Here is a 17,189-nt window from a genome sequence, read left to right as displayed (position 1 = left end):
TTTAGTAGGGAGAAAAAAGTCCTTGTTTCCCTTTGTGCCTTTTTGACTTCTGATTCCCTTTGCCATACAAGCAAATAGAATAAGCCAAAGTGAGAGCCCAAGGTCATCAGCTCCCCCGCCTTTGTACCAAGACTTACAAACAACCTAGGCCAATCCCTAACCTGTTTTTTTTTTTTTTAAGCCTCCAATCAGAGAGGCCCCATGACTGCTTTTTGTGAACTGCTGCACCATGTAACTGCTCACTATAAATGTCTCTCCCTATCTCTGCACTCTTATCTCACTGTTCTATTTCTCTCTCATTCATCGTAACCCTTTCTTAGCTTTTCTGATCTTCTAGGCCTTCTCTTCCCAGAACTGGGAGACAAGTGCTATTCTGCAAATGGCCAGGATGGTGAGGTAAGTGCTAGGTCCTGGAATCCTGGTGCTCCACTCTCCAGATACGTGGGATGGACAGAGGGGCAATGGCATTCTTTATTTTACAAGGTATTTATTCAGCATGGGCTGCTCCACCAAACTAAACAAACAATCCAGATACTTTTTAACCTCACAAGACTGACATTTCTGAGTCTGTTTGCAAACAGGACACTAGAGGGCTCCCAGGGGTTAAAAATAAGCGGAAAGTTGTTTGAATGAAAACTGATTCTGTACGGCATTTGTTTTTTTAGAATATAAAATTAAACTTTATTTTTCAAATCTTCTTTACCAAATCCCTGGATGTCTGAAAACGTCAGTAGCTAGTTTACAAGTATCCATTTTGCCTTGCCATTGGTGATTTTTGAGGGAGTTTTAAAGCTGAGCTGAAATGTTTGAACTGTGGAACACTCTTGACCATGAAATATGTTCTACTTACATGCCTCAGCCTTTAGAAGTTCTTTGCATTAGAGTCAGGGATTACATTCTTCCTGGAGCCAAGCTTGAGTCCAGCTGTGTAAGTAAGATTGCTTACGAGTTTCTTCTTTTCTAATAATGTGAAGAGATTGTACTAGAGATTCTTTTGTTTTCTTTCAGCTGACTTTGGTGGAAAGAAAATAAATGAAAAGTAGTTGGATTTGTGTTTGGTGTGTTTGTGTGTGACTGAATAAATGTAAGTGCTCCCGTGCTGTATAGACATTTATGGCTTTATATTATAGTAACATTTAAAATAAGATAATGGAACACATTGTGAAGAAAAATCTGTATACCATTAGATTAAGATAATATGTTCCTGAGTTTGAATGTTAATACTTTGTGCTCCTGCCTAATTAGTTAATGCATGATTTTTGAAAATAATGTAGGATAGCTATAAATTTTTAAAAGCCATCTGTCTTAAGTTATTTCTGCTGTGAAAAAAGGAAAAGCCCAGGTTGGTCAAATTTTACTGCTTTGCTTCAGAATCAAATTAAAAGACTCTAGCTACAAGTCATAAAATATTCTTGGATTTTTCGTGGCTTGTTTTCACAGCTTTAAACTGAATGTAAACCTACACATCTATTTTGCTTTCATTTTTTAAACTTCACGTATTTAGTGGTAAAATTTATGGAAGGAAAGGGTTACTTTTTTTTCTTTCCTCTTGTAGAGGAACTGAAACGGTTTGAGATGTGACTCAGTTAACTCTGTTTCCATTCATTCCCAGAATCAACTCTCATTTCTCCTTGGGGAGGTTGATAGAAGTTTAAAAGGTTTGTTGTGGCGAGTGTCAAAAACATTCTCAGCTCTATCACCAAGACTTCCCTTCCACTTCAACCCACTGGAGACCACTTAGATAACCAACCGGACACGACAGCTGAATTCAGGAAACCATGCATCGTATCAGCAGGAGCCAACTGCAGACCTTAAACTCTGTTCAACATGTGGATACAGCAGAGAAATGACCTGTCCAGACAAGCCAGGGCAACTCATAAACTGGTTCATCTGCTCCTTGTGCGTCCCGAGGGCGCGTAAACTCTGGAGCAGCCGGCGTCCCAGGACCCGGAGGAACCTTCTGCTGGGCACTGCCTGTGCCATCTACCTGGGCTTTCTGGTTAGCCAGGTGGGGCGGGCCTCAATCCAGCACGGACAAGCAGCCGACAAGAGGCCACCCCGCAGCCGCGACTCTGCAGAGGCATCCTTTCCTGAGATCCCCCTGGATGGCACCCTGGCTCCTCCTGAGTCCCAGGGCAATGGGACCACCTTACAGCCCAACGTGGTGTACATTACCCTACGCTCCAAGCGCAGTAAGCCTGCCAATATCCGTGGCACTGTGAAACCCAAGCGCAGGAAGAAATATGCAGTTGCATCTGGTATCCCTGGTCAGGAAGCATTGGTTGGACCGTCCTTTCAGACACAGGATGCTGCAAAGGCAGCTGATGCTGAAGTGCTTGGGTATGCTCAGGGAGGAAACCTGGCCAAGATTGGAGAACCATCCTGGAGGCTGGTGCGAGGCCCTGGAGTCCGAGCTGGGGTCTTAGACTTCCAGTTGCCCAAAGCCAGAGAGAGCAACATCAGGATCTACAGCGAGAGCGCCCCCTCGTGGCTGAGCAGAGAAGACATCAGCAGAATGCGCCTGTTGGCAGATGGTGCGGTGGCGGGAGTCCAGCCTGTGTCCTCAAGGAGTGGTGCCCGCCTGCTGGTGCTGGAAGGGAGCACAGCTGGCTCACTGCCTCGCTGTGGCCCTAGCCCCTGTGGCTTGCTCAAGCAACCACTGGACATGAGTGAGGTGTTTGCCTTCCACCTGGATAGGATCTTGGGGCTCAACAGGACCCTGCCGTCTGTGAGCAGGAAATCAGAGTTCATCCGAGGTAACAGATTCACATGTTTCCTTATTTGCAGCTGTTGGGGATTCGGGTTTCTTTTCCCTTTTCCCTTACTTTTTTTTTTTTTTTTTAATGATTTCTCTCCACCCACGTTTCACATTTGGACAGCAGCAGCAGCAACAGCATGTCTTTCCATACGCTTGGCATTCATTATTTTCCCAGCCTGGGAGGATATGAGAGTTCCAGAGAAATGCTGTGCTGGACATGCAAGAGTAAGCCCACACTGTGTAATCTTTGCTCTCCATTTCCCTGCTGCACTTCCCAATGGCTTATTAAATCTAATTAAAGCCAATGGCAATTTGCATGATGAGGAGAGGAAGCCAGGGTGGAGCGGTGGAGGCACAGAACTTGCTGACAGTCAGGCATGTTATTATAAGATACTGTGAAAGTAGATTTTTTCCCCCCTTTGGAAGGTTTTAAAAGTAAGAAGGAAATGAGTTATCTTTCTTCAGTAGACAGAATCTTTTCAAGAGGTCCAGAGCCAGACCATGTTAGACTCAATGGCTTGATTTTTTTTTTCTCCAATGGATTTAAACACTTTTATTTAACAAATAAAGAAAAAGAAGCAAAGACATTTGATGTTGTTCAGCATGGATACTAACTAGCCATTGGTTTCTTCAAGCTTCATGATGTGTTTTATTGAGTCTGATTTACAAGATTATCTCTACCTGGGAGACAAATGTTTTGATACATTATAGGATAGGTAGCCGATTAACTACAGTTGTAGATGAAAGTATTGATCTGTGGTCATGCCATACCACATAAAGGATATTCTCTGAATGTTGAGGTTATTCCAGGATTTGAATCCAAAATACAGCAAATCAGTGGCTTGTGTTTGAATGCAGAATCATCTCAGAAGTTCTACCTGTGAATCCAGGTTGACCTAAGAGGCTGAGAAGGGCCCCAAAGAGATTGTAAACTCAAAGGATGCTCCCTTTCTTCCTGTTAGCATTACCTTTAGCTTTTCAGGAAGGTTCCCAGGGAGCTTGGAATGGAACAAATTAAAGTTATTGGGGGTAGGTGAAAACCAAACCACTATTCCTTTAGCTTTGGGATTATAATTTAGTTTTAGAATGGATATTTCTTGACATACTAATGATTTGCTTACTGGCCTTCCTTACACTGCTTCATGGCTAAATGTTCAGGATTTACAGGTACATTTTGATATCTCAAGTTCATAAAGTGATTTCCATAATTATGTCAATGTTGCTCATATCAAATATTTAATTTAATGTTGGTAAAAGCTAAATTTTGTTGAGTGCACTATTTACTATGCTCTATGCAAATTGATTCATGTAATTCATACAATCATGGATCCCTATAATTCTCATAATGATTCTATGAGGTAAGTGTTATTGTTATTCCTGCTTAATTGATAAGAAAATTGAGACTTATTCAGACAAAATAGTTGGCCTCAATTTACACACCTAGTACATGGCTTCACTGCAATTCAAACAAGGCCAACAAACTTCAGAACATAACCTCTTAACCAGTAGACTTGGGTGACTATAATTTGTTTATCAGAGAAAACATTTGGCATTTGGTTTTTAGGGATTGGCTAACTTCACCTAATATTATATTCTTCAGCTCCATTCATTTTCCTGCAAATGCCATGATTTTATTATCTTTTAATGCTGAATAGTATTATATTGTGTATATATACCACATATCTTTTTCCATTCATCTACTGAAGGGCATTTAGGTTGGCTCCACAGTTTAGGTGTTGTGAATTGTGCTGCTATAAACATTGATATGGCTGTGTCCCTGTAGTATGCTGTTTTAAGACCTTTGGGTATAGACTGAGGAGAGGGATAGCTGGGTCAAATGGTGGTTCCATTCCCAGTTTTCCAAGGAATCTTCATACTGCTTTCCATATTGGCTGCACCAATTTGCAGTTCCACCAGCAATATGAGGATGCCTTTTTCCCCACATCCTCACCAACATTTATTGTTATTTGTATTCTTCATAGCTACCATTCTGATTGGAATGAGATGAAATCTTAAGAGTATTTTTGTTTGTATTTCTCTAATTGCTAGAGATGTTGAACATTTCTTTCATATATTTGTTGATTTTTTTTATTGATTTTATTTTTTTAAATACACGACAGCAGAATGCATTACAATCCTTATTACACATATAAAGCACAATTTTTCATATCTTTGTATATAAAGTATGTTCACGCCAATTCATGCCTTTATACATGTACTTTGGGTTTTTTTTGCATTACAATTCCTTTTATACATCTATACCACAATTTTTCATATCGCTGTTTGTATATAAAGTATGTAGACACCCAATTTGAGTCCTCATACATGAACTTTGGATAATGATGTCCATCACATTCCACCATCCTTGCTAATCCCCTGCCCCCTCCCTTTGCCTCCCACCCCTCTTCCCTATCTAGAATTCATCTAATCCTCCCATCCTCCCCCTCCATACCCCACTATGAGTCAGTCACCTTATATCAGAGAAAACATTCAGCATTTGTTTTGGCTAACTTCACTTAGAATTATCTTCTCCAGTGCCATCTATTTACCTGCAAATGCCATGATTTTATTCTCTTTTATTGCTGAGTAAAATTCCATTGTGTATATAGGTTACTTTTCTTTTATCCATTCATCCGCTGAAGGGCATCTAGGTTGACTCCACAGTTTAGCTATTGTGAATTGTGCTGCTGTAAACATTGATGTGGCTGTGTCCCTGTAGTATGCTGTTTTTAAGTCCTTTGGGAGAAGGAGGAGGAGAAGGATAGCTGAGTCAAATGGTGGTTCCATTCCCAGATTTACAAGGAATCAACATACTGCTTTCCATATTGGCTGCACCAATTTACATCTTATCCAACACTTATTGTTGTTTGTCTTCATAATAGCTGCCATTCTGACTGGAGTGAAATGACATCTTAGAGTACTTTTGATTTGCATTTCTCTGATTGCTAGAGATAATGAGCATTTTTTCATATATTTGTTGATTGATTGTATATTCTCTTCTGAGAAATGTCTGTTCAGGTCCTTGGCCCATTTACTGATTGGATTATTTGTTTTTTCAATGTTTAACTTTTTGAGTTCTTTATATACCCTAGAGATTTCTATCTGATGTGTGAGGGGTAAATATTTGCTCCTAGGATGCAGGCTCTCTGTTCACCTTACAGAGTGTTTCTTTTGCTGAGAAGAAACTTTTTAGTTTGATTCCGTCCCATTTATTGATTCTTGGTTTTAATTCTTGTGCTATAGGAGCCTTATTGAGGAAGTTGGGGCCTAATCCCACATGATGAAGATTAGGGCCTACTTTTTCTTCTATTAGACTCAGAGTCTCTGGTTTAATTCCTATGTCCTTGATCTATTTTAAGTTAAGTTTTGTGCATGGTGAGAGATAGGGGTTTAATTTCATTTTGTTGAATATGGATTTCCAGTTTTCCCAACACCATTTGTTGAAGATGCTATCTTTTCTCCAGTGCATGGTTTTGGCACCTTTGTCAAATATAAGATAATTTTAATTTTGTGGGTTAGTCTCTGTGTCCTTTATTCTGTACCATTGGTATACCAGTCTGTTTTGGTACCAATACCATGCTGTTTTTGTTACTATTGTTCTGTAGTGTAGTTTAAAATCTGGTATAGTGATGCCACCTGCTTCACTCTTCCTGCTAAGGATTGTTTTAGCTATTCTGGATGTCTTATTTTTCCATATGAATTTCACTCTTGCTTTTACTATTTCAATGAGGATTGCCATTGGGATTTTGATTGGAATTGCATTAAATCGGTGTAGTGCTTTTGGTAGTATGGTCATTTTGATAATATTAATTCTGCCTATTCAAGAGCAGAATCTTTCCATCTTCTAAGGTCTTCTTTGATTTCTCTCTTTAGAGTTCTGTAATTTTCATTGTATAGATCTTTTACCTCTTTCATTAAATTGATTCTCAAGTATCTTTTTTTTTTTGAGGTTATTGTGAATGGGGTAGTTTTCCTCTTTGCCTTGTCAGAAGATTTGTCACTGATATACAGAAATTTTGATTGATTGTATAATCTTCTTCTGAGAAGTGTCTGTTCAGTTCCTTAGCCCATTTATTGATTGGGGTTTTTTTTGGTGTTTATCTTTTTGAATTCTTTATATACCTTAGAGATTAGAGCTCTATCTGATTTGTGAGGGGTAAAAATTTGCTCCCAAAATGTAAGCTCTCTATTCATCTCATGGATTGTTTCTTTTGATGAACAGAAGCTTTTTAGTTTGAATCCATTCCATTTATTGATTCTTGATTTTAATCTTGTGCTATAAGAGTCTTATTAAGGAAGTCGGTGCCTAATTTGACACGATGGAGATTTGGGCCTACTTTTTCTTCTAATAGGTGCAGGGTCTCTGGTTTAATTCCTAGGTCTTTGATCCACTTTGAGTTTTTTTCATGGTGAGACATAGGGGTTTAATTTCATTTTGTTGCATATGTATTTCCAGCTTTCCCAGCACCTTTGTTGAAGAGGCTGTCTTTTTTCCAATGCATGTTTTTGGTGACTTTGCCTAATATAAGATAACTGTAATTACATGGGTTAGTCTCTGTGTCCTCTGTTCTGTACCATTGGTCTACCAGTGTATTTTGGTGACAATACCATGCTGTTTTTGTTACTATTGCTCTATAGTGTAGTTTAAGATCTGATATTGTGATGCCACCTGCTTCACTCTTCTTGCTAAGGATTGCTTTAGCTATTCTGTGTCTCTTACTTTTCCAGATGAATTTCATGATTGATTTTTCTATTTCTATGAGGAATGTCATTGGGATTTTGATTGGAATTGCATTAAATCTGTATGGTGCTTATGGTACTATGGTCATTTTGATAATATTAAATCTGCTTATCCAAGAACAAGGGAGATCTTTCTATCTTCTAAGGTCTTCTTTGATTTCTTTATTTAGTGTTCTGAATTTTTCGTTGTAGAGGTTTTTGGTTAGGTTGATTCCCAAGTATTTTATTGTTTTTGAGGCTACTGTAAATGGTGTTTCCCTTTCAGAGGATTTGTCACTGATGATATACAGAAATGCCTTTGCTTTATGGGTGTTGATTTCATATTCTAGTTCTTTACTGAATTCATTTCTTAATCTAGAAGTTTTCTGGTGAAATTTTTTGGATCTTCTAGGTATAGAATTATATTATTGGCAAATAGTGCTAATTTGAATTCTTCTTTTCCTTGTTCATATCCCTTTAATTTTTTTGGTCTGTCTAATTGCCCTAGCCAGTGTTTCAAGAACTATGTTAAATGGAAGAGGTGAAAGAGGATATTCCTGTCTTGTTCTAGTTTTTAGAGGGCATGATTTCAATTTTTCTCCATTTAGAATGATGGTGGCCTGGGGTTTAGCATTGATAGCTTTAACACTAGTTTTTCTAGTGTTTTGAACATGAAGAGGTGCTGTATTTTGTTGAATGATTTTTCTGCATCTATTGAGATGATTATATGATTCTCATCTTTAAGTCTGTTGATGTGATGAATTACATTTTTTATTTCCATATATTAAATAAACCTTGCATCCCTGGGAAGAACCCCACTTGATTATGGTGAACTATCATTTTGATATGTTTTTGTATCTGATTTGCCAGAATTTTATTGAGAATTTTTGCATCTATGTTCATTAGAGGTATTGGTCTGAAGCTTTCATGTGTCTTTGTGTCTTTGCATGGTTTTGGAATCAGGGTGATACTGGCCTCATAGAATGAGTTTGGAAGTGCTCCTCTTTTTGTATTTCACAAAATAATTTGAGGAATATTGGTATTAGTTCTTCACTAAAGGTCTTGTAGAACTCAGCTGTGTATCCATCTGGGCCAGGGCTTTTCTTGGTTGGTAGGCTTCTGATGGCATCTTCTATTTCACTGCTTGAAATTCATCTGTTTAAATTGTGTATATCATCTTGATTCAATTTGGGCAAATCATATGACTAGGAATTTTTTGATGTCTTCAATATTTTCTATTTTATTGGAATATGAGTTTTCAAAATAATTTCTAATTATCTTCTGTATTTTTATAGTGTCTGTTGTGATATTTCCTTTTTCGTGTATGTTAGTAATTTGAGTTTTCTCTTTCCTTCTCTTCATTAGCATGGCTAAGGCCTGTCAATTTTATTTATCTGTTTCAAAGAACCAAGTTTTTTTTAATCAATTTTTTCTTTTGATTCAATTTCATTGATTCAGCTCTGATTTTAATTATTTCCTGTCTTCTCTTAATTTTGGTGTTGGTTTGTCTTCTTTTTCTTGGGTTGAGATGTAATGTTAGGTAATTTATTTGTTGACTTTTTCTTCTTTTAAGGAATGAGCTCCATGCAATGAACTTTCCTCTTAGTACTGCCTTCATGTCCCAGAGATTTTGATATGTTGTATCAGTGTTCTCATTTCCTCTAAAAATTTTGTAATCTCCTCCTTGATATCTTTTGCAACCCATTGTTAATTTAGTAGAACATTATTGAGTCTCCAGGTGTTGGAGTACCTTCTATTTTTAATTTTTATTTTATCATTGATTTCTATTTTCATTCCATTATGACCTGATAGAATGCAGGATAGTATCTCTACATTTTTATATTTTCTAAGAGTTGCTTTGTGTATAATATATAGTCTATTTTAGAGAATGATCCATGTGCTGCTGAGAAGAAAGTGTATTCATTCATTGAAGGATAAAATATTCTATATATGTCAGTTACATCTAAGTTATTGATTATATATTGAGTTCTAGGTTGTATATTGAGTCTCTTTGTTCAGCTTTTGTTTGGATGATCTATCCAGTAGTGAAAGAGATGTGTTAAAGTCACCCATTTTTCTTGTGTTATTATTTTCTTGTGTTCTATTTGATTCTTGAACTTGAGAAGAGTTTGTTTGATGACTGTAGTTGCTCCATTGTTTGGGGAATATATATTTATAATTGTTATGTCCTGTTGGTGTATGGTTCCCTTTAGAAGTATGTAGTGTCCTTCTTTATCCCTTTTGATTAACTTTAGCTTGAAGTTTACTTTATTTGATATGAGAATGGAAACCCCTGCTTGCTTCAGCAATCCAAGTAAATGCTGTGATTTTTCCCAACCTTTCACCTTCAGTCTGTGGATGTCTTTTCCTATGAGATGAGTCTCTTGGAGGTAGCATTTTGTTGGGTCTTTTTTTTTTTTTTTTAATCCAGTGTGCTAGTCTATGTCTTTTGATTGGTGAGTTTAGGCCATTAACATTTAGGGTTATTATTGAGACATGATTTGTATTCCCAGCCATTTTTGTTTATTTTTGGTATTTAACATGACTTGGTTTCTCCTCTGATTAAGTTTTTCTTTAGTGCAATCCCTCCCTCTGCTGACTTTCATCATTGTTTTTCATTTCCTCTTCATGGAATATTTTGCCAAAGATGTTTGGTAGGGCAGGCTTTCTTGTTGTAACTTCTTTTAACTTTTGTTTATAATGAAGGTTTTTATTTCTTCATCAAATCTAAAGCTTAATTTTGCTAGATTTAAGATTCGTGGTTTGCATTTATTTTCTTTCAGAGCTTAGTATATGTTTTTCCATGATATCCTGGCTTTGAGGGTCTGAGTTGAAAAATCTGCTGAGATACGAATTGGTCTCCCCCTATATGTGATTTGATTCTTCTGTATTGCATCCTTTAAGATTCTAACCTTATTCTGTATGCTAGGTATTTTCATTATCATATACCCAGGCATAGATCTGTTGTAATTTTGTACATTTGGTGTCTTGTAAGCCTCATTTGATTTTCCAATTCATTCTTAATGTTTGGGAATTTTTCTGATATTATCTCATTGAAGAGATTGTGCATTCCTTTGGTTTGAAACTCTGTGCCTTCCTCTATCTCCATAACTCTTAGATTTTTGTCTTTTAATGCTGTCCCATAATTCTTGGATGTTCTGTTTATAGTTTCTTACTATCTTCACTGTGTGGTCAACTTTATTTTCCAGATTGTATACTTTGTCTTCATTATCTGACATTCTTTCTTTCAAGTGATCTAGTCTGTTGGTGATGCTTTCTGTTGAGTTTTTTTTTTAAATTTGGTTTATTGTTTTTCTTATTTCAAGGAATTCTGATTTTTTTCAGAGTGTGTATCTCTTTCTTGAAGTAATCTATTGCTACCTGTATTTGCTCTCTTATTTCTTTGTTGGAGTGATCAATTTTTGCCTGTATTTGTTCATTTAGGTCATTCTTTGATTCAGAGATCATTTTAATTATGAACATTCTGAACTCCTTTTCTGACATTTCATCAACTTCACTGTCCATAGATTTTGTTATTATAGTGTCCTGGTTTATTTGGGGCATTTTCCTCCTTTGTTTTTTCATGTTTCTTATGTGTCTTCCTTTCTTGCAGTGTGGATCTGAGATATTACAGTTTCTACCTTGTAATCTTGTAGTTATCCTTGCAGATTATCTGTATCACACCTCGATGCTGGGCTTCCAGACCCTGCAGGTGTCCCATGATGGATGCTACTGTAACTGAAGGTGGTGATGGCAATAGGAGAGGTAGCATGAGATAGCAGTGGAGGTGTCCCAAGATGGATGCAACATCTTTCAGAGATGGAGTTAAAAGGGTTGGCATTACACTGGTTTTGGGATGCCTGCTCCAAGATGCAGTTGTTTCTAGGTCCAGTCTGTTGTCAAAAGGTAGAGGCTATTATGTGGGAAAGTCTATGGCAATGTCTGCAGTGGCCTAAGATAAAAGTGGGTTAGGCCTAGGCTCCCAGGTTGGGGAGTGGTGATGAACCTGGACCTGTCCTGGGTCTGGGTCACACACAGGTAGGCAGAGGCAGATTTGGGCTGGGCCTGAGCTCCAGCAGGTGTCTACTGGTCAGAGAAGGTGGTCCTGTGCCGGAGCCTGAGCTCCAGCAGGTGTCTGACTGTGATGGGATGGACCTGGGCTTGCCATTCATTTTTATATTATAAAATTTTCAAAGAAGAAAAGGTGAACTTTTGGATATATCTCAAGGCTAGATACACTGATATATCCTTTGAGCTTCCTGAGGACCCATTTCTTGGATGGAAATTGGGAGAATAAAGTAGTAGCTAGGAGCCTGACTCTGGACCTGGATTGCCTGGGCTTGCATTTTCCAGCTGTATTACCTGGAAATGTCAGTTTCTCTCTTTGCTTCAGTTTCCTCAGCTTGACAAAACTGCCTACCCTGTGAGGTTGTTATTCAGCTCAGACATGGACAACACTTAGTTCTTGGCACAGAGTTAACCTTCAATAACTCTTGGTTAGGGTTGTTACTATACTAAGCACAAAAAGGACCAAGTTAATTAAATTTCTCACATAGCCTTCAAACCTCAAAGACTATTTCTTTATGTTAAAAAAAGACTGAAGCCTTTGTTTCTTGACTGCTTAATTAAGATTTTTGTTACCAATATTCCTTTTAGATTTCAGATATTTAATTCTGTGCTCTTAATTTTACAGCATCTTAGAGAATAAAAATTCAATTTGAAGAAGGGGTTTATAAATGGAGTGTTCCTCTTTCCATTCATAAAGTAATGGAAATGATGGAAATAAATCAATAAAGTCACAGTGATGTGACTCAATTTGAGTTAAATCTCCAAGATTACACGTCAAACAATATCAGACCTTCCTTAGTTTTCTTTTTGGCGTCTTCTCCCATTTATTTATTTAGAGTCATGAACTCAGGCCAGTTTCCTCAAGAACCTATGATGATTTACATACAGTTTTAAACACTCTGCACAGTATAATTCTATTAATTTAGACTGTTACTGTTAGGCAAAGTACACAAATAGACCATTATTGGTCACTATGTAGACAATCATAGGTTCTCAGTACCTCTCTCTACCCACTTTTTCCTGGACTCTTCTTGATTTGTGTCTTTTTTTCTCCTAATTTGCATAAAAGTATGATTTTTTTCCAGAGCCCTCCTACTTTTCTCTTAGTCCAAGCTTAGCTTTACTTGAGCCTCTCTGTCCACCCAAACAGGAGATCGATCTTATCTATCACCTATTTGTGGCTCATTCTATATCATCATATTGCATAATACACATTTTTTTATCATATTTGCTTGTTTAATCATCTTTTCCTTGCCACTGGTCTCCAAGTACAGAAATATTACCTGTATTCTTTATTGTTGTAATTCTGGATCCTCATGGAGAATCTGGTACATAGTAGGTGAGATAGATATATGGGTTTTTTTGGGGGGAGGGGTTACCAGGGATTGAACTCAGGGACACTCAACCAGAGCCACACACCAGCCCTGGCTTTGAACTTGCAATCTTTCTGTCTCAATCTCCCTAACTTCTGGGATTACAGGTATGTGCCACCATGACCGGTTCAATAAATATTTCAAAGAAATGCAGAAATGGATTCCAGCTCCCAATACTCAGAACAAGTACTATCATTTTTAGTCTGAAATCCAGGCTGGGATTTCTCCTAGAGCACCCATGAAAATCATTCAACATTGTGGAGGTAATGACAAATGTCCTTGGCTGCCTCCTTATAATGCTATGGTCTGTTGGCATTGTACTGTAGTATAATTTGATAATGGGCTTTCTGTAGGAGGAACAGTAGGATTTAATTTAGTATATATTTATTTGATGATCTGACTTGATGTTAAAGTATATCTTTTCATATCAGGGAGAACAGGGAGCCAGCAAATTCTATAAGTGATATGGACTAAATGTTGTTTCTGTTCTTTGGCTTTTAATGTTTATGAAAATCAATTCATGACCATTACAAAAAAGGTAGCTGGTCTAAATTGCAAAATGAACTTAACTGTTTGAGATACCTCAGTTTATCTTTCCAAAATCTTATGCAGTAGACATGTAAAATCATGTCATTTAGAGATAAGAGAATGGCAAGCAGCCTGCTCACATTCACACAATGAGTTCAAATTCTTGAATCCATCAAACACTCATTTTCTAAGTTCCAAGTTTTTCCTTTTTTTTTTAAATCAATTTGCTTCTCACAACACATCTTTTAAGGGGCCATGGAGTGTGTCTTCTTTCTCCATGATCACAGCCTGTTTGTATATCTGTTTATTAATATAGTGATCCAGATAACTAACAATGATGCACAGACACAGGATATGGGCACCCCTCTTCTCAAGGAGACAACAACCTTGGTCATAACTGAGAACTACTGAAAGCTATGATGTACAGGCACCATTCTGTTCTAAGATGTTTGTTTCTATTATCTTGTTAAATCTTCATAAAATTCTGGAAGGTGTACCTAGGTATCCTAGAGCCTGGAGGCTCTATGACAGGCAATTTGTGGAAATAGAAATTGAGGCCTGGAAGAATTGGGCACCTTGCTCAAGATCTTACAAATTGCCTGGATATTAAAGGGATGTATGTGATATAAATGGAGATATGGGAGAGAATCAAATACTACTATCTGAGTGTCTGGTTTGACCTCTGCTTCTCAGGTTAAACTTTTCTCCATTGATTCAGTCTAAAGACCAAGAATTCCTATTTCAGATGCTTCTCTACTTATCTTGGGTTATGACTTGATAAGTTTTGGAAGTTGAAAATGCACTTAATATACCTAATGTTTTAGTCAGCTTTTTTTCTTCTGTCACCAAAAGACCTGACAAAAACAACTTTAAAGGAGGAAAAGTTTTTTTTTGGGGGGGCTCATGATTTTAGAAGTCTTAGTGCATAGATGGTCAACTCCATTCCTGGGGGCCTGAGGTAAGGCAGAATGTCATGGAGGAAGGGTGTGGCAGAGGAAAGCAGCTAGGATCATGGCACCGGGAAGCAGAGAGAGCTCCTCTCACCATAGACAAAATGTATATTCCAAAGGCACACCCTAAGGGGCCCGCTTCCTCCAGTCATCTCCTACCTGTGTGCAGTTCTCACCCAGTTAATCCCTATTAACAGATTATTTCACTGATTGGGTTAAGACTTTCATAACCTAATCATTTCACGGATAAACTTTCTTTCATTTTCTCATATATGAACTTTTGGGAGACACCTTATATCTAAACCATAACACCTAACTTACTGAATAGTGTAGCTTAGCCTATCTGATCTTAAAAATGATCAGGCAGCTCACATGAGCCTAGATGGGCAAAATCATCTAACACAAAGCCTGTTTTATAATACAGGCTTAGGTACACACAGAGATGGACATTTTGTGTGCATTATGGGATATGGAAATCAACACACAGTATGCATAAATGCTGCCAATGCAGAACACTGTGGAGTATCTGCTGTCTGTCCTGGTGATTGTGTGGCAGAATGGGGTGCATTGCCACTGCCCAGAATCACAGCGGAATATACATGATGTATCATCATCCCAGGGAAAGATCAACATTCAAAATTTAAAGCACACTTTCTACTGAAATTTGTAAGCTGGATCATGGTAAGTTGGGAACTGTCAGTATACAGTCCATCTTCAGGTTTTTTTTTTTTCTTAATTGATAAAACTGATATAGGTGATCCAGTTATCACAGTGTCTCTAGCTAAGGTTAGTCTGGGGCAAGTAATTGGTTTTATGATGATGAATTCTAGATGATTCTTCTGGATATACAAATAGACATTTGAAATTGGTGGTCTAACCAGGTTCATACTGTGTACCAGATCATTTTCTAACAGGTGTTACACCAAAGATATCCTAGAAAAGAAATGTATACTTGGGGAAGGACAAGGTTGTAATTAGGTAGGGAGTGACAGCAGTGTACCACAGTACAAAAGCCAGCAATTATCACTGGTGCAGATTCTCAAGCTCTGTGTATCTGTAAGGCACATGCAATACTGAAATAAAGCATCAAGTGTCCTTTGTTTAAAAACAATTCCATATTTTTTGCAATTGGATTCAATTGTGAATCTATAAAGAATATAGTGTTATGCATCAGATAGTGACTATACTATATTTGATGTCTTTTGTCTATTATGCTCTAATAAATCTGTATAGCAGATGTTACTATTATTTTAAATATTGGAATGCTAAGGCTCAACAAAACCATGAAAATATCCCCATAACCTAGCTAACGAGCAGAGGAATGGCAACTGTATCCTACTTTTTTATACAATAACGTCTCAACCTGTTGCTTCTATTAGCCCACACCATTTCTCAAATGTAATGTGGTGTGATTATGGGATACTGACCAAAATGGCCACATTTTAGCATGGTGGATTTTGATTTTACCAGTCTGCCAAGATTTCTTTTTAACTTTTTTTTCAACTCAACAATATAACTTTGCTAATTTTCTTACTCAAGGGACTCTGAACACTGCTACAAGTAATTTTTTTTTAATGCAAGCCAGTGCTCCAATACTTAACAGATTTCTTTGTTTACCATAAACAACCATATGTATGCAAATGTGACTGAATATATCAGTTTGTTTTCTGCCTTTCTGTACTTGTACGAGTCTCAAATCATTGCAAAAGCCACCAGACATTGTGTGGTGCTGATACATTTGGATAATCTTTTTGAACAAAATAGATGAAAGTATTTGTTTAGGAGAAGACAAAGCAGACTATGTCCATGTAAAAGTCAAGAGCATGAGAAAAGAAAATCAAGTACCCTTCTGTGATCTTTGATTTAGTATCTTTGCCAAAGCTTCCTTTATCGTTTTCATAGTCACAGTAATGTGAATGAATCTCGGGGGACACCATTTGGGTAGCATTTAAGCATTGTACTATTTTTCATGCCCAGCATGGAAGATGCATTATGTATGCTTTTATTTTTAGGAGACTGCTTTATAGCCACAGAACTGTCATACTGAATTAAGGTAGCCTAGTTCCAGGAATTCTGTATGGCAGGCTGCTTTGATGACAAACTACAGGCACCCCACAAACTTCCATTTAAATTCATTGTAGATCCCAAGTCGCTCACTGTTTTCCAACTTGCATTGCCTCTTCTTATTATAGAGTAGGAAAAAGACACTGTGTATTTTTCACCGTTTTTTCAAGTCCATTTGAGCAGCATTGTGAATTCTGGCTGGAGCAGTTGCCAAGGCCGAGGGATGGGATGGCAGCTTGGCAGTTTATAGTTTCTGTCTTTCAGGTAAGGAGAGAGTCCAAAAGGGAGCAGGGAGTTTTGAGAATAACTCAGATGCCCCTACTACTTAGAAACATGCTGGCTTCCAAATCTTAGAAATCTTTGACGCATCTGCAAACTTTCTTGAAATATTTGTTTGGGGGTATATAAACATGCTTAATTTTGAAAATTGGGATTGAAAGCATATTGTATTCTTTATCAGAGAGGCCCCAAGGCTATTTCTTTAGCAATCAAATTGAGCTAGTCTGCTTAATACTTGCATTCATCAGTGAACAAAGGTCTACTGAGCATCCATTCTCAGCAGCCTCTGCCGCAGTGAAATCTTGTTTGCTCACTACATACCTTCATGGGCAAACTGCGGGAGCCAAGCAACCTTCTCTGCTGTGCTTCTGGAATTTGTCCCTTGATCTCACACATGGCTGGGAGAAGGGGCAATGAATGGTTGTCACAGTACCCACAGTGTAGAAAATA

General features: G+C 37.6%; 1 protein-coding gene across 2 annotated transcripts in view; it reads left to right on the top strand.

Moving 5' to 3' along the window:
• Positions 1–243: 243 nt before the first annotated feature.
• Gask1b (golgi associated kinase 1B) overlaps positions 244–17,189 on the top strand; it is a 57,908-nt gene continuing 40,962 nt past the window's right edge. Inside the window, exons 1-2 of one of the 2 annotated variants that reach the window (XM_026395951.2) lie at positions 244–396; positions 1,613–2,756. In XM_026395951.2, the coding sequence (XP_026251736.2) occupies positions 1,847–2,756 (910 nt within the window). In that variant the 5' untranslated portion in view covers positions 244–396; positions 1,613–1,846. Of the gene's footprint in view, positions 397–750; positions 929–1,612; positions 2,757–17,189 lie in introns of those variants that run through there. The other variant, XM_026395952.2, reaches the window with a different exon arrangement.

Source organism: Urocitellus parryii, chromosome 10 (assembly GCF_045843805.1).
Source record: "Urocitellus parryii isolate mUroPar1 chromosome 10, mUroPar1.hap1, whole genome shotgun sequence".
Taxonomy (NCBI): Eukaryota; Metazoa; Chordata; class Mammalia; order Rodentia; family Sciuridae; genus Urocitellus; species Urocitellus parryii.
Note: the sequence above shows the minus strand (reverse complement) of the source record. Positions and strands in the feature narration are given on the sequence as shown.